General features: G+C 36.3%; 1 protein-coding gene across 2 annotated transcripts in view; it reads left to right on the top strand.

Annotated features, from left to right (window-relative positions):
- The window catches only part of RNF217 (ring finger protein 217), a 121,055-nt gene extending 96,718 nt beyond the window's left edge, over nt 1-24,337 (top strand). The window contains exons 4-6 of one of the 2 annotated variants that reach the window (XM_046676085.1): nt 7,627-7,828; nt 13,408-13,479; nt 14,529-24,337. In XM_046676085.1, the coding sequence (XP_046532041.1) occupies nt 7,627-7,828; nt 13,408-13,479; nt 14,529-14,602 (348 nt within the window). In that variant the 3' untranslated portion in view covers nt 14,603-24,337. Of the gene's footprint in view, nt 1-7,626; nt 7,829-8,566; nt 9,576-13,407; nt 13,480-14,528 lie in introns of those variants that run through there. The other variant, XM_046676086.1, reaches the window with a different exon arrangement.
- Nucleotides 24,338-24,568: the final 231 nt, after the last annotated feature.

Here is a 24,568-nt window from a genome sequence, read left to right as displayed (position 1 = left end):
GATAATTAAAGAGTTTTTAAATGTAGAGTGAGAAATGCTGTGACAGTGCTCGAGCAGGTTGCTTCTCACTTCATGGCTACAGTGCCAAGAATATGCTGTGTTGGGATGCTCTTCCCAGCTCTGAGTCCTCTTAACTGGTGAACTGCGACTTGTCCTTCATTTCTCAGACCAAATGTCACTTCCTTAGAGAAGCCTCTTGTGCCCTTAGACCAGATCAAGCTTCTCTGTTATGTCCTCTCTTCCTACCTTGTACTGTTTCCTTCATAGCGTTTGTCATAGCTTATGAGTATATAGCATACAATTGATTGTCTGTCTATACCTTAGACTGTAAACTCCTTAAGGGCCGGAACCACGTGAACAAATAAGTATTTGTTGAGTGAATAAATGTTTTCTGGAGAAAGACAGCTGATGTAACATGGGTTTGCAGTCAGCTGAGAAGGGGTTGAGAGGTAAGTAAGAAAAGCAGGGAGTATGGAGTATTCTTCTAAGAAGGCTGGTGAAAACAGAAGCTTGAGGGTAATCATGGGCTAGACGGTCATGTGGAATTAAAGGAGAGATTTATTAGGATGAGGTGTTACCTTAGCAATTGGCAGGCTAGGGAGTGCACAGTCACAGAGGGGAAGGGGTGAAAATGAATGAAGGAAGAGATAAGTGGCATCTGAAGATTTCTGAGAACATGGCGCACAGGGCCAAGGGGAGTATGGGAAAGAAGAAGGAAGAAAATCAGGGGCTACTTTGTAGTACAGTTCTATCCTGAGGAATAAGAATTGGACAGTATTCTTCTTCAAAGAATTTTTGTCATCATAAATCAGTCATAAGACAACTGGAAATATATATGAAATTCCCTATAACAAACAAACAGGTACATTGGAGGACAAAGTCATCAGAGTCTTGGGTTTAAAAAGCTAATGTAGAAGGAGATACCAAATAATCTTGAAATCAACATCTTATTTTTTACAATCTAATCTCCTGTAATAGAGGCAACCACTTTCAGTTTGACATGACAGATGAGGATCCATTTCACTTATCTATCTCCTTCCTTTCTTCTCTTTCCAATTTTTGGTAGTAATTAATTTAGTTCTTCTTTTGATTATCTTTTACCTTTACATAATGTACTTAAACCTCTGTTAAATATTCTAACAATTTTAGATGGTGTGTGAGGATATTAGCCCTCCTACAATTCTTTTCGCTTCTTCCCTATTTCCCATGTTCTGTAGGCTGTAACTGTTTTCATATTGTCAAATTAAATAACATTCAAGTTCAGTTTTAATGTAATACTTAATACTTGTTTTTTCAAAAGAATGATTGTAAGATTTAAAAACCAGTTGGGTGTTTACATAACCAAGAACATGTAATTATGGAACTAAGATTACGTTTCTTTTCTAGGAGATCACAACTTCTAGGAAAAATGCCCCTAGCATCCTTGCTCACTATCAATTATTTAATCATGCCATATTTTGTTATGCTGAATATTTGGAACTTTCGTGCCTTTTGTTTTCTTTTGTTTTTTCTGAAAGTTCCCAGTTTTTTGTTTTTCCTTATTGAGAGTAAAAGAAATACCTGCTTTATTTATCATGTTATTTCATAGTTAGCTCCTCAGGAATATTATTACTTGGTGTATATTCCATTGTTATTTTTTTAAGATATTTTGGAAACCAACTGGCCTCCTATTCTAAATGAGACTGGTTGCTTTCCAGCTTTTTCTCTGGGATTACTTATACCATTTTTTGTATGGGCTAACATTATCCTTTCTTGAATTTCACATTCAAGAAAAGCACTTAAGGAAGTCTTTCGTCAAGTCCTGGCGCCAGAAAACGTACAGAGCAGTCTTAGCATCTCTGGAACTGTCTTATTTTTGCCCCAGTATATATTTATTTTATAATTGAACAAAAATTCTAGACTCATAAGATCTTTTATCACATCTTTGAAGGCTTTATGTATATATTTGCTTTTTAGAAATCTCTGTGTTATGGAGAATTGGTGAGGTAGTAAAGAACTGAACATTACTCATGGACTTTCTAAAAGTTGCCTAATAATTGCTACTTCTAATTAATTCTTCCAGATATCAAAAGCCATTGAGGCAAACCTATATATAAAAAGACTTTTAAGCGTAAACAAACATTTAGTATTCTACCAAGAGTTAAATATTTGTTGGTAACAATAATTTATAACATAATTTAGTTATGATTTTGTGCTTAGAGAATAAAATAAGCTCTTATTTCTTGGTGAAAGTGGAGATAAATCCTTGTGGGCATATGTGTACTGTTTTAATTATAAAATGGGTTGGATATTTACCAGTTCATTTATTATTGTTCTTTCACCTTATGATTAAATAGAATCTGTATGAAAATTAAAAGCTGAATTTTAGTTCTTTTTTTAGATACTTTGTGGCATTTTATTAAACAAAATGTAAACAACTTGAGGAGGGCAGGTACTAATATATATGTATGTATGGTTTTTATGATTAATCTCTTATTACAGGTATTGGTATGTCCTATGGAGGAGAATATTACAGGCTCAAAAATGGTCTGTGTTGTCATTTCTGTCTACAACAATGTGAACTTAATATCAAACTCTTATTAAAGAAATATCTGGTATATTCTGAACATTTCATCTCATGACTTTTTAGTGAGGTATAAGCAATATTTAGTGTTTAAATATTCAGCTTCTTAAGTATCAGCCGTCTTTATTTATTGTAGATGGAGAGAAGAAACCCTGTGAGTAATAACAAATTAAGTGACATTTGTGGTTATGACTAGTAAATTTAACCTAATAGATTAGGAATATCTTTTCTGCCCTAGTCTGTCTCATCTCTGAAGTAAAAATAGAATTTTGATGCCAAATTATAGGCAGTTGGGTGATTAACTTGTTTTTTGGCAGAACTAAGCTAATGAATGTTTTGAAGCTATAATAACAAATAAAAACAGAGTCATTCAAAAATAAAATGAACTTTATGTAAACATAATTTGTCTCCTTTTTAAGGTCCTATGTTTTAAAAACAAACAACAATGGCGTTGTCAAAGTATGACCTTAAAGATATACTCAGGGAACTCATTTAGCATATGAAATTTATTATCCCCTGAGCGTTAGGAGTTCAAAATTACAACTTGCTTAGCAAATGTGAAAAGTAACGTCTCCTCCTGCATGTTAACTTGCATTGTGTCAGTTCATTTCTCTATTAGTATCAAATTATAAAATATTCGTATGTAATCAGGATATATTCACAATAATATTAAAAGAAGCACTGTGTACCTGACAGGTGGTAAATGATGAAACCATTTTTTCATGATTAAATCACTGCCTTTATGTATATAAAATATTCAAATTAATCTATAGAACCATATAATCCTGCAATGTACAAGGTGACTATGGAGTGTTATCAGAGCTTAGAATTTTATCACTGCCTATGCAGAAATATTATTGGACTAGCAATATTTTAGTTGCCTGCTGTGTTCAGAAAATTAGAAATAAGAAAAGACTGTTAAAAGAGACTAGAAATTGCAGTCTTCACTATTTAAATGAGATAATAAATATGCCACATAGAGATTTTAGAACCTAATGAAGCAATTTTCCAAGCAGTTATAAAATGACAATGAAAATTGTATGCGAAACTTCGAGGCAAATGAACTGTCAGTGATGAGTTTAACTTATGAGAACAAGTTTCCTGTCAGAAAAAGTTGTGATGTTGTTTTAAAGGAAGAATATGAATTGGCCCCAAGAGCAGCGTTTAAAACAAGCAGAAAGACTCAGAAATGCCTCCTAGAGGAGAGCAGATGTGTTTATCTGACTAACGCAGATCATGCTGTCAGGAAAGAATATGACAGACCCTCTGTTTTATCTTTATGAAGAGAGGTGCTTAGCCTAGTAAAGAAACAGACGTGAATCAGAATCCTTTCTCCATTCCCTCAAGCAGGTTACTTTTCTGAGCTCTGGTTGTGAACAAGAACGCCAATCTCATGGCGCTGTGTATGAGGCTTGAGGGTGCTACTCTACCTACAATGCTTGGCACGTGATGGGCTCTAAACAAATATTAGTCCTTTTCCCTTCATAGGTCAAATACAACACTGTGCTATGGGACTAGGAAATTTGTTAAGTTTTATTGTCTACATTTTGAGATCAAATACAATATACAGTCAAAGAGTTGAGTGTATGACAAGGTAACCTTTATTCTGGGTTCTCACCAGTGGCACTGGAACATGTTTTCTCCTAGTATTCAAGAAGGATCAGAAATGGTTCAAGGGTCTAGTCCGGCCTTTGGCCTACATTATTCCTGAATGCCATCTACTATGCTACGTGGATATGGTCACAGGAATTGGTCTTCAGAAATGGGTCACAGAAACAGGCACAACAGAGGGGAAGGGCTGGACTGGGCTGGATTTACCAGGAGGCTGAAGAGCCTGCACTTCGAGCCTCTCACCTCGCAGGTCCCTTCTTAGGCCTTGTATCTAATTTGTATTTGTAATTTACATTCTTCTCCTTAAAGAGGAGCCTGCAAATTAGGTAACCTTCAGGCCCCACAAAACCTGGATCTACTCTGACTGGACTGTCAGGTAAAAGAAACAAATTTCAATAGAATTTTAAAAGGAAGAGGTGGCCAATAGCAGGAAAAATAAGTTTTGCTTGTATTGCCCTAGTAGTGATTTGGTAAGCCTTGACCACAGATGCTCATATGCCCTTGACCACAAGCCAGCCCTTGCCTATCTAGGAAGGTGCTCTCCAGTCCAGCATCAGCCTGAGAATTACCCATATGAGGAAGTGAGACAGGGGACCACCTGGCAATCAGGAGACGTGCAGATCCATTGCCCAGGTAGTTGATGTCTCACCTTTTTAGGTGAGTAGAGAGGAAGGGACAGATGAGAACCAATCTTGTATTGTTCTGACTTGGTATGTGCCACAGTGGGTTAGGCTCTGAACATAGATTATCACGTTTTTATTCTCATGTAAGTGATGTCATCGAATCTGAGGCTTGGGCGAGGTGAAGTAACTTCTTTTTATATGGCTAGTGGAGACAGAATTTAAGCACAGGGCTTCTTAAAGTCAAAGCCCAGGTTCTTTGGGAGATTTCCCTATGGAGCAGAGGCTTACCTGCCAAGAATCAGTCAGCCACTGGGAGGGAATGGACATTTAAGCTGCAGTCAACCTAATGATTTTGAATATATAACATCCTGCCAAACCCTGAGTAAACTTTTCTTTCTTGGTTTATTCACTCATCACGTGTTAAGTGCCTGCCGTGTGCCAATCATTGCCCTGCCTGTAATGTGCTACCCTTTACTTCGCTGTTACTTCTTCAAAATTGTCACCATCACCTAGAAACTCTCCGAGTAGGTAAGTAGGTAGGTAGGTAGATAGATATAGTAGGTAAGTAGGTACATAGATGGGTGGGTTCACGAACACGTGCATTGCTCAGATAAAACTTTCACCACTACTTTGATTAATATCTTTTGTTATTTTAAAAGCAGCCTTCTGGAGGCCGGCCCGGTGGTGCAGTGGTTAAGTGCGCACATTCCGCTTCGGTGGCCCGGGGTTCGCTGGTTCAGATCCCTGGTGCAGACATGGCACCATTTGTCAAGCCATGCTGTTGTAGGCGTTCCACGTATAAAGTAGAGGAAGATCGGCACGGATCTTAGCTCAGGGCCAGTCTTCCTCAGCAAAAAGAGGAGGATTAACAGCAGGTGTTAGCTCAGGGCTAATCTTCCTCAAAAAAATAAATAAATAAAAATTAAAAATTAAAATTAAAAAAAAGAAAAAAGCAGCCTCAGAAGTCTTTTTAAAATTCATATTGTTCCAGGTGCCAGCCCCGTGGCCAAGTGGTTAAGTTCATGTGCTCCACTTCGGTGGCCCAGAGTTTCATCGGTTTGGATCCTGGGCACGGACATGGCACCACTCATCAGGCCATGCTGAAGTGGCATCCCACATGGCAGAACCAGAGGCACACACAACTAGAATATACAACTATATGCTGGGGGCCTTTGGGGAGAAGAAGAAAAGGAAAAAAAAAGAAGATTGGCAACAGATGTTACTCAGGTGCCAATCTTGAAAAGAGAAAAATCATATTGTTCCTTTAAAGTTTAAATATTAGTTATTTAATCACTAAACTCAAATACTGCACATGATTTGGAGTCAGCAACTTAAAATTTTTTTTCTCAAAACCTATAAAATAAGGTTAAATTTTGAAGTGTATAATTATCTTTATCTCTCAACCTTTTAATTTCTCTTTTCACATTAAAGATCTTCTCTTTCTCCCGGATGATTTTATCCTATTTCCATAAACGTTGTCCAGTGGTTGAAAAATATAATTATAACTGCAGTACTGTAGAAGCTTAGGGAGCTGCGCTGTGTACCTGGGATGGAGAGCGTGATTTCAGAGGGACTATGTAAAGTTGTGGATTGTGGCCAAGGTTTAGCTGAAGAGAGTCCAGCCATCACTGGAGGGACTGACTCACGTGTTGACCGTGAAGTTCCCAATTGCATTCAGACGTTCCCTGACATGCTAGTCCCAAAGCAAAGTTGTGGGTAGAAACTTAAAATAGTCCAAATAGTATTGAGAACATTTTAAATAAATTTTCTAAACAAAGAACTTATATATATATATATATACACAATATATTTTATATATGTATATAATCTCATATATATGATAAAAAACAGACATGAGAATTAGTGATTCGTGACTTGAATGCGGTTAAGTGCCTACTCTGTAGTGAAATGAGAAGACTGTTTTTAATCACATGACAGTTGGGCAGTGTAAACAAACCTTTATTTTTCTTCAATGAAATAATGTTGAGTCCTCTTTCACGAGTGTTCACCCAGCAAAGTGTACACATCCTTGAGTGAAAGAGGGCTCCAATTTATATACAGTGTCCATGAGGATTCTGAGTCAAGCATCCAATTTTGTCTCAAAGAGTAAGACCTTGATTATAACACGGCCTTGGTACTTGAGACAGTGACCACCGCATTGGGTCTATGGTGGACTGTTCAGGAATAAACTCCTTGTTCCATGGTAAGCGAAGCTGTGTTTACACGTAGCTTGACTGCAGCAATAGAAGAACGTGCTTAGTTGCACCGGTGGCGTTGGACAGTCGTATACATGTATTTTCAAATGATACTAGAGTCGGAACCTAAAATGGCATTGTGAATACACTTACAGCTGCTATCATTTCCTTCCACAGAGAGCTTTCTGTTCCTTGATACTTATTCACAAAAAGTTTTACGCGATCCTTTCTTTTAAGAAATACTTTTTATCTATTCTTATTCCCCAGGTCACCTTATACTTGCTGATCATAGCATGAACAAAATATACTTCCAGAGCCTTTTAAATTGCCTCCTAACCAGTGAGTTAGGCGTATGTCTAGAAAGATATGTGAGTTTTCTTCGGGATGTGTGTGTTTATATATTGATCAAAATCAGCCAACAGCTTGAGTACCTGAAATGTTGTTGAGCTTTGTACATATGAAGTATTTGATCCAAATACGATCTTGGAGACTGTGATTATAAGCAAATTGACAGCCTCAGGAAGACTATGTAGGGCTTGTATTTTGGGAAAACTTCTAAGTGTGGTTCCATAACATTTGCCAGATTTTACTTTGAAAAAATGTAATAACATTTCCTTCTCTTTCCCTGATGCAGATCCACATCCAGAGAACTGAAGGATGTGACCATATGACCTGTTCACAGTGTAACACTAATTTTTGTTATCGATGTGGGGAGAGATACCGCCAGCTCCGTTTCTTTGGAGATCACACATCAAACCTCAGTATATTTGGATGCAAATATCGCTACCTCCCAGAGAGACCTCATCTAAGGAGATTAGTGCGAGGGTCGGTCTGTGGTGAGTATCCCACGTGAGTTACAGGAATCTTCCCTGGGAAGTAAGCAGCAATACTTAGGAATGTAGGAGCCACGATAATTCTGCGCACTTGCTGGGTATTCTAGGAGGGCCTTTAATCCAAAACAGCAGGAAGATATTTTCTCTCCCTTTGAATTTAAAATGAAAAACGTTAAGTTTATTAGCAGGACACTACTTATATGAGCAAGCAAATTTTGTTCAAAGAACAAATTATTTATTATACTGCAGAAATGTGAAGTCTTTAGTCTTAGAAATTTCTGAAACCCTATTGCAAGCCACTTAACAAGAGGAACAGTGTCACATTGGCTTTTGTATTGACAGTACCTGTCTGTGGGTCTTGCACATGTCCTCTATTCATTCGTGGAGGACGTGCAGTACAATCAAAAAGATCTGTGTGTTTCAGAGCCCCAAAAGGGAGTTCCATTGTATGTGTATAGTTGATGAGTCACTGTATATATTTTTCTACTGTATTAATAGTTAATATTAATAGCTAACAGTTAATGAGATCAGTATGAAATGCCCTCATTGCATACAAACTCAAGTTTAAATATCCAATTGCAATGCTTTTATGGATTGACTTTTTTAGCTCCCTCTTCATCCTCAATGACACGTGGTCTCATACACAAATATGCAAACACAAACAGATTCCTTCTCTGGCCGAATGCCATCGCCTTTGTGCGAGGCAGTGTTCTTCTGACCTAACGTTTCTTCTTCCAACAGCTCCCTGCTCGTCTGGAATGTACCCACTGTGAGATTTCTTCCTCTCTCTTTCCATCACGCAGAACTCCATTCCTTCTTTCTTTGGCAGTCTTTCTCATGTATGTGCAATACTTTTTCACATCCTCCACCTTTTCCCCATTTCTACCTACTTTTGCCTGGTTACTTTATGAAAATCTTACATCTCTCTTTAGCCCGTCGTCACTTCATTACTGTCGTAAACCACTCCCCTTTCTAGAATCAGATGATGGCTCCTCAGAACAGAGCTGGTGGTAATGATATATTCCTATCAGGTAAAAGGTAAAACGTATACTTTAATTCACTTTAACTTATGGGGACTAGTGCCATCATTTTCTGAAATCTTGTATGAGCTCTATAAAAATACTTTTACTGAGCTTTAATCAAACATAATTTTCCACAGCCAACAGCATTATTAGATATAGTCAAGAGTTGAGTATAGGCAAGATTGGTTTTAATGATTTTCAATGTTTTTCTGTTTATTTGCTTATAGTGGTATATATTATAATTATATAACAATATTTACTTACTAGTTAAATAGACTTTGGAGTGATAACTAGGGATTCTAACCTTCCTTTATGATAATATTACCAAGAGAAAACTAATCACAAATTAAGCTTTGAGCTGTAGCCTGTTTGTAAGTCTTTATATCCACAGAGCAACCTAAAATCACAAAACCCTTATATTTTCTGCATTGTTAGTTCTTTTCTGTCTTACTTCAGTGCCATTTTGTGGCAAGATGTTTCCTTCCATTTTTTATTTTAAATAATCTTTGATTTGACCAGTCTTTTTTTTCCTTTTTGTTTTTCTGTTTAGTCATTCTTAAATAAAGGAAGTTAATTTCCTGCCCTATTTGTCCAATAATATTTTGGATGCATTCTCTTTGGGTCCTCTCACTATTTGCCTGGATGCCACTAGAATCCTCTTCTCAGATCATGAAATAGAGTTGGGTTATTTAATACCCTGTAGAATGAACAGCCCATAGACATTGTCGACAGGGAAATATTTTCTCTGTAGTCTTTTCTGTTTTTTATTTTAAGTATGCTTTGTGTGTGTGTAAGGAAGATTGGCCCTGAGTTAACATCAGTTACCAATCTTCTTTTTTTTTCCCCTTCCCGAAGCCCCAGTACGTAGTTGTATATCCTAATTGTAGGTCATTCTAGTTCCTCAATGTGGGATGCCACCACAGCATGGCTTGATAAGCAGTGTGTAGGTCTGCACCCAGGATCCGAACCAGTGAACCCCAGCTGCCGAAGTGGAGTGCATAACTTAACCACTCAGCCAAGGGGCCAGCCTCGTCTTTCTGTTTTTATGTAAAAACTTTCTGGCCAACTTTCTGTAAATGGTTTTCTTTTTGGCCTGTGTTCTACTGTGTGTGTATTTGTGTGTATGTGTGTGCACACAGGCATGCAGATATAACCATGTTAGAATAAACCTGACAAAGCAGGGAGAAGTGGCCTTTGAGATAAGCTCTCCTTCCCACACATATTTTCCTACCTCCAGCACAGCTGCCCCTAGCTGCTGTTGTGCTGTTAGGGTCCCAACCTCTCCCATCTGCACAAAAGGCAGGAAAAGGGATCACTCTGCAAGTCACAAACTTACCTTCTCCCTTCCACATAGAAGAGAAGATGGGTTATAGGTAAGCCTCCCGTCCTCTGTCCTTGTGTGATAGAACCCAGTTTGCTCCTCAGTTTTGGACCGCAGCCTCCAGATGTCCTTAGACAGGGGCAGAGAAAGGGTCTGCCCCTCTCTCACAGCTGGAGGATGAGAAACATGCTCTATATCCCAAGTGACCAGGTGCCCAGCTACCAATCAGAAGTTCTGCTCCTAAAGAATAAGGGAGAACAGAGATTGGGGGTGATGAGCAGCCTCTGGCAGGAGGGCATCTCTCTGGTAGGGAGCAGGCAGATTATTCAGTGAATGGTGTTGGGAATAAAAGTGACTGAGGAAAGATGCTTAATTCTCATATTATTCCATACAAATATTCACAGTATTTAATTAAAGCATATAATAGTAGAGAAAATATAAGTCTTTAGCTGATTTCTAGATGGCAGATAATTTATATGAACAAAAGCAATGGAGCCCCCTCTAAAAATAAATATCCAATTTTTAAAAAAAGACAAAGAAGCTGTGGGGGACTGAAATTGGCCACCCCAAGATTTGTCTCTTTGGCATCAGGATTATTTGAGGCTGATTGCTTTTGATAAACTGGGACAGGGAAGGAGGCTCTGAGGAATGGAACTTGCCCTTTGTTAGGACACATTTATATTTGTAAGGTAAATCTCTATCTGTAAAAGGTGCCTCCCTCTCTGTACCAGGAAGAAGAAAGGAGATGACCTTCTCTCTAGAAACTCTTAATCAATGCCAAAGGCAAGGACTTAAATCTGCATTTTATTGTGCTTGTCTGGAACCTCCTGTAACTGACTTCCCTCCCCCTCCCAACGTTGGCATTTCCTTCAGGATTAAGCATCTTTCCTTAGGCTAGGAACTGATTGCTGCGCTCACCTATGACCCCCCAGCTCCAGACAATAGAATTGTCTCCTGCTACGCCCACCAAGATAGCAGACCCAATACCTGCTGTGTCCATCAAGCACTCTGCCAGCAGGGCAATCTTGTGACTAGTGTGGGAGGGACATTCCAATCATATGTGACACACCCTGTTTGGGGGTATATAACCACTCTGTGCACCCCACTTCTTCGGTGCCCTTTCTTCCTTCGGGAAGAAAGGCCCCGGGCCATGGTTCCTCATAAAGCTTTGTTTAATTTTCTCTTGCTATTCTGTCTCATGTGAATTTAAGTCGTTCTCCAGCCAGACAAACCCACATTTAGGCAGAGGAAAAGTCTTCCTCCCCTACAAAGCCTAGAACCAGAATTGAAGAAATACTAATAGCCAATAAGCATGTTTTAAAATCTTCAGTAATATTAGTAGTCTGAGAAATGTAAATTAAAATAAAGTGAGATTTTTGGGGACCATTGATTAGCAAATATTTTGTTAATTTTCAGTGCTGGACTTTCATACTCAACTGAATGAAGTGGAAATTTTGTGCAATTCTTTTACTAAGAAATTTGATAGTAATGTAAAGGACATTTAAAACGTGATAAACTAGATAGGCTGACAGTGGTGTATTTCCAAGTTATAATTTGAAATAGAAAAAAAGGGAAAAAATTAGGTATAAGACTGTTTAAATACGATACAATATGTGGGTATGTTAGAATATTATTTCAGTTGTTGAGAATGATATTTCTAAAAGAGTTGTTAATGATCTAGGAGTAAGAGAGTGTATGCTTAATCCCTCAGGACAGTTTCTAAAGTAGACCTGGACATGTATTGAACATTGATTGCTTGATTGGAATCAGTTTATTACTTCCCAAAGAGAGAGGGTGCACTTCTGGCTCTTTGAGTTCTGTGGTGTTTGAAAAAAAAAATTGGTGCTATTATTTTGAGGTCATGTTTCATTGCTGTTATGAAAATATACTGATAATTATTTAAAAAGGAAACACAAATGGACATTCTGAGCTACTTATACAGGAAGAAGCAGATTCTTTTAAAATACGCATGCCAATATATTCTAAGCTCTTAAGCGTAGCTTTAAGAATGTACGAAGTGCAGTTGTTCGATGAGATTTAGTATTACTTAATTGGATTCTGTCATTGGTAATAAATATAAGTAAAACCCATGGTTAGACATCATGTTGATTGAGTGGCAGTCTTTTTAAATTAGTATTTGAAACTGTATTTTCTATCTGCCTGTTTGTGGTTCCAAAGACCATTTCTTAATAATAAAAAAGTTAATATTTTTCTCACAAACTTCTGACAAATGGGTGCATTATATTTCTCTCTTTTTATGTAATTGGTTATTCCAAATTACCGTCCTTAATTTGTAGAATGATGTTGGTTTTTTCTTAAACGTTGATGTGATTCTACGGCAGAGGCCCTCCGCTCCCTCCTTGTCTCTCCTGTCAGGTCATGCAGCTGTACTGCTGTGTCACATGCCTTAAGATCAAGATTATTGCATAACAACAGGATATTAACTACTAGCGTCTTTTTTTGTGTTAGTGCCTTTCAAAGTTTGTGGGATTCCAATTGTGAGCTCTGTGCTACGTTTACATATGACTAGAGCTTATTGTTATCACTGCTCAGTTACTCATTTAGAAAAAAAATGCTGGTGGATGCCATTTGGCATCCTTACCAGCCTTTAGCCTTCTTTGGAAGTGCTTCCTTTTTAAATTTGTTAAAACGATTCACTTGACTAGCCTTCAACATATTAACATGTTTATTGGTGATTTTCTCCAACGACAGTGTTAAACCATCCCATTTGTAGTTCAGTCTAGTAGGTGTTCCTGTTGTTAGTTTTCTTTGCATCCAGGAAGTGAATAAACCACTTTTCCAGATGTGGGCTTGGGCAGAAGCCTTCTGTAGCACCTACTAGTTCTCCATTTTGTGAGCTGACTAGATTTTCTTCTTCTAACTGAGAGTGTCACTTGTTTCTTAATCTTTCAAAATCTTGAAAATTGAAAATGGAAGAAATCTAAAGGAAAAGCACAAAGGTGAATGATCCTGTGAGCCAGTCGCCTTGGAATTTTTTTCGTTATAAAGGATAAATGCTTGATGAGATGTTTGACTCATGTGCCCAGGACTTCAGTAAAGCTGCTGAACTTACATATGTATATTTGTTCTACACCTGATACGTTTCCTTAGAGAGATATAGCCTTCATTATAATCAGACTTCTGAAAAAATAACATACACTCTGTATTAAAAAGCATTGCTGAAATTGTTTGGTAAATGTTTTAAGACTCTTTAAATGGTTTTGCCTTTTGTTTTCCAGCTGGAAAATTATTCGTTGCACCTCTAATCCTGGTTTTGGGATTAGCACTAGGGGCCATAGCAGTTGTAATCGGTAAGAAACACTTAAGCTATCTGAGATGAGAATTCTCTGAGTGCCACAGAGAGAATATTGTGGAAATGTAGTGATGTGAGTCAGTCATTACGTGGACTCATTTCTGTCCCATGTTTGCTTTAGATAGATAATCAGCATATGATTTATAGATTCAGAGATTCGGTCTGTTTCATATAGGATGGATTGGTGTGATACTTTTTCAGTCTATGAACACTTTGATTCATGTATCTTATAAAGCATTACTAACCCACTTTTAATACCACAGTTAGTTCAACTAGTATTTCAGTGAAAAAGTCCAGTGGCCCTGGAACCCAGATTCTCAAATTCTGAGTTCAGTTTGGAGCATCAAAGAAAAGAGACTCTGGTACACCCATGGGTGTTTGGTTCCATCTAGTGAAAGGATGACCTGGGAAAAAGGTATCTAGAAAAAGATACTTCCCATGTGTATAGGAACATACACCCAACATATAACTTGAGCACTGACAAATAGGAAATTATCAGTGATGTCTATAGTTTTAGTCATACAAGTATATTAAAATACGCATTTTAAAGCGCAGTGGTTCTCAGACTCTAGCGTGCTTTGGAATAACCTGGAGGACTGGTTAAAACACAGGTTCCTGGTTCCTACTCTCAGTTTCCAACCCAGTATTGGGGTGGTGCCCGTGGATTTGTAGTTCTAAAAAGTTCCCTGGTGATGCTGATGCTGCTGGTCCAGGGGCCACACTTTGAGAACCATTGCTTTAGAGAATTTTAAATTCAGTGCTATAAATAAAGGCTGCTTTGTTGATTGCTCCACATATGGAATTATTCTATATTCAAACCGGTGTCACTGAGGTTTTTAAAAGGGGGAGAGAGGTAAAGAAAAAGAATAAAGAATGAAATCTTGTCGAACGAAATACATTTCCCAGCCTAGGTGTCTTTTCTCTTCATTTTCACGTATTGATAAATAATGATTATTTGTAAAGAGTTTGCAAAATGGAAAATTCAAATATATAAACCTAAATGTGTCTCCCTCTAAGGAGCTTCAATCTTTTTTTCTTTACTCCCAGGTTTATTTGTATTTCCTATCTACTGCCTTTGTAAAAAACAGAGAAAACGGTCACGGACAGGTATGCACTGGTAAAATGCAGATGATTTCATCGAGCTAAGCTGGTCCAGGTGGGAGCTCTACAGAATGGGCCACCTGTCTGAGAGCCACATCTTGAGAAACGCTGGGAGGACCCGTCTCCATCCCGTCTCCCCGTGGTTCTCTGCATGCCACAATGCCTCGGCTCTGGTGCACTCCCAACATGGTATCCTGTCCTTTCCTCTACAGATTGCTGCTTTTGAAAATGGTCACTTTCGTAAACTATAAACATCTGTTTCATGACTCTGACCTTCCTAATGGTTCTTGGAAGAAAATATTTTGATTAAGAACCAGTTATCCTCAGAGTTGTCTGAGCGTGCCTCTCCTGAGCATTGCTTGGACTGTCTTTGTACCTGAACTTCCCTCCAGGCCACCTTGTGAGACTCCATGTGAATAGTTGAAGTCCACCTCCACCAACAAGCGAAGCCACTTTTCAGAAGATAAAGGCTCATCATCTCCACCTGTTTCCATCAGTGGCCCAGGCAGTATAATTCCTTTATCCTTCAGATGCTATAATTGTTAAAAATCTCAATGCCCAAAAGGGAACTCATGAAACTAAATTAATGGGAAGAATCATGAGTTACTCAAGTGTGTATGTGTAGGGGTGTGAATGTGCGTGTATATAAATATCTGTATTAAAACTAGGTCCAGTAACCTTTACATGTCCAGTTCCATGCCTCTATGCTGTTTTTCCATATTTTCATAGACCTATTTAAAGATGATCGTTCCTTTGTGGGCATAATTTGGTAATGTACTGAATTAAAGTCAATGTAGACAACAGGCTATTTTGATGTTGACCCTTTCTATTTCTTGCTCTCTCTTTCTGTCTCATACACACACAGAAGTTTGTGCTATGTCACTCCAGGATTATCGAATTTTATAAACTGACAAACTCATAGGTGGCTTTTAGGAAATTCTCAAGACCTGATCTTTGGGTCTTTTCAGATTTGTTATATTTTGGCATACATACTTCACTATATGAATAAATCCTTCAGGCAGGATTAGTTAATTTAAATAACAAGTCTGATGTAGAGAAAACTGCCTAAGCCTTTAGACAAATCCTTATTCTGCATATTTCTTAACCAACTTGTAATTATAGATAATTCTGCTTTAGGTCAAGATGTGACATTATTTAATACCCCGCCCTCTCACCTCTCCTCTCTCTTTTCCTCTCTTTTTGTCCCCAAGTTTTTCATGAAAACAAATACTAGTTTTGAAGGATTTTCCTTATTTTTACTGTTCGAATGCATAATAATGTGTTGGTATCTTTTTATGGAGGGGTAATTTAGAAACAAAACCTTTTGTGTTTATGGGTTTATCCAAAACATAAACTGCTTTTGGAGAAGGAAGCAAAAAAAAAATGCAGGAAATATTTTCAGGAAGTTTTACCAAGCTGAGGAGTCTTTAAAAATAAGAAAAGAACAAGGAACTAAACTATGTTATTCCTTTGTTTTCATCATGAAAGTCATCAGCAGAAAGGAAGTAAAGACCCCTAAGAAACCTAAAGTTTCCACTTGTTTCCAAATCCTTAGAATTAGCTATCTGCATAGATGTAGCATTTATTTGTCCCCAACCTTGTCTCAATTGGAATAGATTATGTGATAAAACATGCATTAACATGGATAGTTTGTCTTGTTGGAGTATAAGAACCTTTATCATCTTTATTTGACCTAAAAAGTCCATGATAGTGAAGTTTACTTGCAGGGATAACAAGCCAGCACACTTCTGTTCTTTCTGAATAACACTCAGAATAGCTGCACTGTAGCTTCTGGACTAGTCTGTCTCCAGTTAGAGGAGAGTGTACCATTTATGGTTCTGGAATGGCATATTTCTAAAGCATAACCTGATACCAGAAAAAGTGATGCTCTAGTTTCACAAATTCACCTTTCCATTCATCCATACGTCCATCTGTCCATTCAACAAATATTTATTGAGTGCCTACTCTGCATGCTTTAGTATTAAAACTGAGAGAAGAATTTCTAGCATAAATCCATGTAATTCTGTCAAAAAGTACTTAATTTTTATAAATTCGTCTTTCTCAGACTTAGCTGTTAGTGTGACGATATGTGAATGTGATGAATTCTAAATCTAGTGGCTATGTTTGCGTATATATGTATATATGTGTGTATATATATGTATACACACACATATATAATGTTTCCATAGATGCATATGAATACATATGCCACATACATATATACCAACTGGCTAAATAATATACTCTCTGGTCTTAGATAATCTATTTTCTTAGGTTATTGTATCTGTTGTCTTTGGCCTACTCAGGGATTTTTATTCCTTTCTTTGGATAACTTATCTTTGGAGATATTTTTATATTATTTGGAAATGTTCCAATTTTCCAGTTACAAAGTAGTATCTGTTATCAGTGAAGGCTGTTTCATCACTGCTTGAGCTGGTGCGCACTGTGTTGCACAGGGTTTTCGTTTTTCTATAGCATAGATTTTGAAAAATTAATGTATACATTTGTCTCTTTAGAAGTTGGTATATATTAGGCCTTGCCCTGTTGGTGACTTAAAGTAATTATTTGTGAATTTTTTACTAAAGGTCATCAAGATCTTAAAAAGAGGGAGAAAATAAAAAGGATTATTTATGTTAGTGCCAACAATGAAGGTAAAAAGTAACAACTTTGGGATGAATTCTAAAAACTACTTTAACAAAAAGAAGCTTGCACATAATATAAATGTCTTTCTATCCAAGGCTTGTCACTTTTTTATATATTTTTATTGTAAATTTAATATATACTTCTTTAAAAAACATCACACCATATAGAATTATAAAATAAATATTCCTCTGATTACTCCACCCCTTATTTTCTAGGGGTGACCACTGTTAATGGTTTGGTATGTGTCCTTCCAGACACTTCTACAAATATACAAATAAGTGTGTGTGTGTATGCATCTGTGTGTGTATTAGTTTTATACAAATAGAATGATAATATTCTTACTGTCCTGTGACTACTTTTCATTTTAGTATATATTGGTGGACACCTTTCCATAAGAGTTTAAATAAATTTACCTCATTGTTTTGTAAATTACTGCATATTCCATTGTGGGGCTAAGCTTTAATTTATTTAATTAGTCCCTATTGAATGGACATTGGGATTATTTTCACTTCTCTATTACAAAGCATCAGTGAAGATCCTTTACATATATTTTTGTCACTTTGTGTGAACATTTCCATAAGTTTTTAAATTTGGTTTTTATAAGATATTTTTAATAAAATTTTAATGCATTTTCAGTGAATGAGATCCTAGAGATAACATATTTGAGATCCTTTTCTTGGAGGAAGAAAAGATTGTATAAAAGTGCATAATTTTTAAAGAAAAACACCTTGTGCGAGATGATTTTCCCCCTCTTGGTTAGCCAAATAAATACCTTGCCAAAACTAATTTTAAAAATTCACATTATTCCAGTAAAAATAAATGCATGAGATATCTAAAGATATGTGAGAAAGATGCATTGATATTTGGATTGCCTAGTTTTAAAACTTGAGGGAATTACATGAAATAGCCAAATTGATAATGTTTGTCACATTTTTTAAAACACTATCCATGTTCATGCATGTTGCTCCACAAAGGAATTTAATCATGCCATTGTGAAAAGCATGAAGCAATATATTGGCAAATATGAATGACCACAGTTATCCATAGAAAAATAAATTAGGCTACATGTAAAAGTTTGCTGGTTTGTTGGGATGCTTATAAATTGTGGAATAATATGAAACATTCATTTTACAATAAATCCCAGCACTTCCCTAAGAACTTCTGTATGTGGAGTTAACAAGAGGAGAGGGAGCCATACCCTTTGACACAAGCAACATCCTCTTGCCATCACCTTGGTTTTCTGGTAGAAGCTATTGCATCCTAGAGGGAGAACAGACAGGAAAACAAAGATAATTAAACACCAGTCAGGTTACAACCTGATATCTTTAATTGTGCTTTCCCTGCTGTGGTGTCAGGATTCAGTGGTGTCAGGAGAGTCTCTGTCCTTTGCCAGCCACCATCTCTTGAGTCTCAAGGACCCCAGTTGAGCCTTTATCTTTCAATCCTATCACCCAAATATATGGCCCATGACTCCCCTAAAAGGCTTAAACAGCTGTAATCTCCCCTAGTCCCTGATGACTCTTCCGACCTCCTTTTTCTCCACTCCTCTGATGCTCCAGTTAGCTCCTTTTCACTAAAAGAGAGGAGAGACAGGAGCAGGTGAAACACTCACTCTGGCATGTGCAAAGCATCAACATTTCTTCCTGACCTTTGTCAAATTAGAGTACATCTGCCAAGACATCGATCCAGTCTCTCCCTTGTTAAACAAATGCGGTTGTTTTTAACGTTAGACTTTTATGCTGCCCGTTAAATTCATAATTATAAAAAAAAAAGTTAGTGGTCTAAACAACATTAATTGGTATACTTCATTAAGTACCAAAATAAAAAAGAAATTCATGCCAAAAGCCATTGTAGATTTTAATTTTATAAGCAAGCTGCACATACGCATTCGTGAGTCTTCCCATTGGATTGTATGCTTATCTTTTGTGTTTGTGACTGAAATCTGTCCCAACCATTGAAAGTAATTTTTCCTGTGGTCAGCTTTGTTGTTTTGTGTTAATATCTATTATAAATATAGCCTTAAAATTCACTAATGCACTTTAAAATGCTCGTGCCATTTAAGTAATTTCACAGAGTTAAAAAAACTGATACATATCCTGCTTTTTGATGGAGACAGCAGTGTTAGCAAATTTTTGTCACCTCTTTAAATTTGAGGGGGGCAGATCTAAAGCTTAAAATTTAAAACAAATAAAGCATACCTGGAAAAAAAATGTAGCCAAGTTTCTGAAACTATACTAATCTTAGAAATTGGTCTTAGGAGCTCAAACATAGCAAGTAATTAATAAGTGTTAGCTAATAACCCAGTTGGAATGTTTGTTTAAAATATCAAGTTAATTTCTACTGCAAGTTTTTACTGCATTTTTATCTTTTGTGAGATCTATAAAAGAAATTCCACTAACTAGAAGCATAGTAAATCAAAACTACCACCAGTAGACAGTTTGAGAGTATTTTGTTTTTCAAATCTTTATAATTTAATTATGACATTTTCCTCCCCCTATGGAAAATAAGTTCCAAAATCCCATTTTTAATGTGTTCATCCACACTTATTACTTCAATAAAACTGAAATAATTTTATGGAAGCACTATGATACGGTCTGAACAAAATCAGAGTTCCAAAATTTGGGAAGTGTTCAAGATTGTGAAATGTTACCTTTTGGATGTTAACCAATGTTGCAAACGTTTAAAAGAGCAATGCAATGCAACTCTTTTGTAACTCTGATTTTAAGGATAGGACTCATACTCATTTCCTAGCTAACACTTGTCTGGGGCATCTATTGTACATCACTGTTGTGAGGCTGGAACTTTAGTTGACTTTATCTAAATCCAAGAAGCAGAGGGTCACAGTGACAGTAGTGTAAGACTTGTAACTGTCTACTTAGTGCATTAGCTGCAGCCTTCGTATATCATATACCGTATAGATCTTCAGACATAGTGCCAATTTTAGAAGCACGTAATTATGCATATTACAAACTATATATTTTTTTTTGGCTGAAGAAGTGACTGTTTGAGAATAACAATATGGACTTAAAAGGCAATAAATTATTTTTTTTTAAAAAAACATACACAAAAAACTGCCACTGCTTTTTTTTTGTGCTACTTCATTTTAGCTTATAAAAGAAATTTCATTAGGTGTATTTAATTCTGCATCACTTAGATTGTACAGACTTATTAGCATAGAAAAAAAAATTTTTCAGGTCTATCGCACATTTTTGTTCTCTGTTCCAGCATTAATATTAAATGACTTTCTTCCCTGCTTGTGAAGTGATACTCACATAGTTCAACATCAAGTTCCTGTTTCTTTTTAGATTTTGTGGTTATTTTGTTTGTTCGCTCTGCAGTCCCGTTCACATCTTGGCCAACTGTGGGATAGATTCTGTCTCACCATTAACTCCTTTGACTCTAATGAAATGAAGTTCAAACACTGAAAGGACTCCGTAATTTGGCAATGGTAGTGACCATAATTTACCTTAGCTTATTCCACTGTAAATTGAAATGTATCAGGAGTACCTGGGACGCTTGTCCCTCTTCTTGAGAGGAGTGGGAGAGCCCTGCCCCGCCCTATAACAAAAAGTAAAATGAATGAGATGTCAGTTAGATCGGAGAGGCTAATAATACTCTAAAACCAAGCTTCAGAAATTGCTTCATGAACATTGTCAGGTCAATATTGTGTTTGCTTATTAGTTGGACGGAAAGCACATGTGGACATTCATCTACCCGGACCCCAGGTCATTCATGATTCATCCAAAATGGCCAGATGGATGGTTTGTGGTCTTTGTAGCAGCAAAAAGTCCTGTGCTTGGACTTGGGACTGGATTTATGTACTGTAGCATTTGTATATAAGGCTAAACCATGGATTCATACTCTGAACATTATTAGAATTTTTGACAATGTAAAGTAGATCACATTGAATGTAACTGATATTAGCTGTATTTGAGAGAAACCATTTGTCATTTGAAAATATTCAACTTTTTCATTGATATGATTTAGATATAAGCCACACTCAAGATATATTCAGTATAGATTTAGTACACGATATGGAAAAGTTCAAGGGAGGGTCAAATGGATGTGAAAGGGCCCCAGAAATTGCTGAAATAGTGTCATTTCGGATTCTTCCTTGTAGCCAGCAACCTGTGCTGTCCGTCATTGGCTTCCTGCAAACTTGTTAGGTGTTCACCTCATGCCCCAGCTGAGGCCATAGTCTCAATAATCTAATAAGTTCTTCAAAATAACATAAGATGTTTTTCATTAATGTATTTCTTCCTCTATGTCCACATATAATTTTATTGTTCCTTTCAAGTAAATACTATCTAAATATTTACCATCAATATCTGATTTTTTTCAGTTTATAGAAAATTAGCATGCTTTATGTTCCTTTATCAAGAAAATTCTAGATAAACTATCATGGTTTTTTATCAGCTGGCTACAAACCATTTTTGTGACTCATTCTTTTAAAAAGTTCCATATGGCAATAGCTGACTTATTTGATTATTTTCTTCATAATTAAAATTCTGTAGGTTGTATTGAAAAAAGTAAGCCAACCTTATATTTCATATGAAACCTAGAACAGTAATTGGTTTATATATATGTCATTTACCTTGACAAGGACAATCTGTTACAGATTTTTAATATGAAAACTGACAATCTTGTTGCTTATGAAATCGGTTATTAACTTCATAAGTAGTAAATTTTGGGAGGTCACAGAAGCAATTTTGTGTAGAAGGAACACGAAAACAGTGGCATTAAAATGTTATTAAGTTATGTTAAAGCATTATTTATTAAGCTGCAACAATTAGTTGCTTTGTTTCTATTTTAGACAGAATTCGTTATAAGACATTCATGAAGTAAATATATGTATGTATATCTATTGCAAAAGTGTGGGACAATTAAATTATTCATGTTCTCTTTTCACAAAGAGTATAAACTGCTAAAAAGAAAAACGTTTGGGTGTTTAATCTGTTACTACTATATATTCAGAAATTACAGTTCTAAGGAATAATTATCTTCTATCTGAATTATCAGAATATATCTCATTTTAACTATATTCTCCTGAACAATAACAAATGAGAAGAGGTTTCTTAATTTTAAAATGAATGACTTTCACTAGTAGTTTGTACCAGATCTTGTCTGTTGTTCATTATGGCACATATTTTTCATTTTCTGTAAAATTTGTAGTCATTTTCCAAATAATATGTCATAATAGATGTCATGCTTAAAATGAGCCTGGTTGAAAAGAGATTTTCTTTACTTTTTTCAATGATATTGGAAAATATTTATGTAATTTTATTTTTTAACTTTTTCTACATTTCACTATTCATACTGTTAACTTTGGTATTCCTAAAACTATGTGGAGGAAACCATTTTTAATATATTTTAAGAAAGAGGAAGGTAGAAATAAAATAAGAAAATAGATATTAATATTATGTAGAAATCCTTGAAAGAAAATTGGAAAGGAAAACACAAGTTCTATTGAGATAAAAACGTTGGAAAATAGGGAGTATTTAAAACTTTAATTTCTTACATTGTTACAGTAATCGACTTCTTACTTCCAAATGATTGTTTCATGCTGTTGGTTCCATGAATTGTGTTTTTAACATAATATATAATTTTCCCCACCATTTTAGTGTTTTTACATTAATTACTGAAAGAGAGAAAGAAATTGGTGACTAAAAGCCAGGGAAACTGGGTTTCTTCCCGTTTTCCAATAGCACTAATGAGCAGTCCCTTTGACCTTCCATACGGTGCTTTGTGTGATGAATGACATTTATATATGTGATTAGTGCCTTATTTTTTTCACTTGACTTTATTTCTTCTCTAAAGAGCCATATATTTGTCGTGCGTGTTCCTCGGTCCCTCTCTTTAAAGTGCTGGTGAGACACTGTACCTTTAGGGATGTCTACGGGCCGCTTTTGCTGCCTTCGTCCACTGTATTAGCTCTAGAACAGCAGGTTAGACAATGTATTTTTTTTTAATTCATTGTTCATTTTTATGCTAACGTATTTTTAAAAAGGGTAATAAACACCGTAAATTGAAGCCATTATAGTTGAAATGTATTTTTAAACCACAAAAAAGAATGCTGATTATTAAAGTTTAAAACAGGAGTTGGGATGGTTATCAGTCTTGATCTGTATAGCTCCAATTAAATGGACAAAATTACTTCACAAAAAGCATTAAAAATAAAAATAATTAGATGGTACTTCAGGAATTTGACCAGTTCCCTATGACTTGTCTTTCGCAATCTCGTACCTGTAATCTGCTCCCACCCAGATTCTGAAGAACTGTGGTGTTTGCCATATACCCATCGTGATTCATTCAGAGTGGGCTTTGTCGACATCAAGACATTTTGTATAATATATTCTTTTTGCTCTTCTTGGTCTGCCTTTTGTGTTAGCTTTATACAAAAAGCTGGTTTTGTTGTATTCGTTATGTACTATAGTATATTTTTCAACTTTTCCTGATGAATGTATGATGAATAATTAAAATAAATCATATGCTTAGAAAAGACAAAGACACAGGTTGTATATGCAAATATGTGTAAATATTCAACAAAGAAAAAAGGAGGAAAAGCATCTTTCTGCCAACAGATATGTCCTGCTGGACAGGACCTGGAAATTTAACAGATTTTTTTTTAAGCAGTGAAATTTTAAAATCTATTACCTCAAGAATTTTCAGTGGCTGCGTGTCAGTGGACTGCTGCTTCTTAGTAAATACACGCTCACTTGCTGCTGGCAGTAAAAGCAACCCAAGTGTCAGATCACACAAATTTTAGGGGCAAGTCTTTCAAAAGATGGATACCTGGTGATATTTGGAGCCTGATTTTGGACTTTCAGTAATGTCCCTACAGCCTTTTGTTGGGCTTGGGCTTTCTGTTTTATTGGTTTGGGTTGGTTGTTTCAGAGTGGAAGGGTAATCATAATTATGAGGTCAGATCTCATGGAAGGATATAACAACACTCACTCAACTTGGATGAAAACGATCATGGAAATCAGCTATTTTGATTGCCACTGTACAAGCTGTTGTATGGATTCCTGTGCAGTGCTGTGTACTCGCACAATGTGGGCGGATACATCGTGCAGTGTCATCTAGCAATGCTAATAAAAGTTTGTAAAAGAGAAGACTCTTGTCTTTTTTCCAATAGATTTGAAGTTTAAAGAAAAGGTAAAATTTGACAGTGCCAAAATTACATGGATGTCACTAAATTTAGAAGGAGTCCTTGAAGTCACTTCTGTACTGGATTCTAGGAACGGAGAGGCAGGAATGGGCAGAAAGTCATGGATGTGCTTTTTGGAAGGCGGATTGTATCGTGTTGCTGTGGCGTGTTCTGAGGAAAATGCACAGAACGGTCT

Source organism: Equus quagga, chromosome 11, assembly GCF_021613505.1.
Source record: "Equus quagga isolate Etosha38 chromosome 11, UCLA_HA_Equagga_1.0, whole genome shotgun sequence".
Taxonomy (NCBI): Eukaryota; Metazoa; Chordata; class Mammalia; order Perissodactyla; family Equidae; genus Equus; species Equus quagga.
The sequence above is the reverse complement of the archived record's forward strand: the minus strand, read 5'-3'. Positions and strand labels throughout refer to the sequence as shown.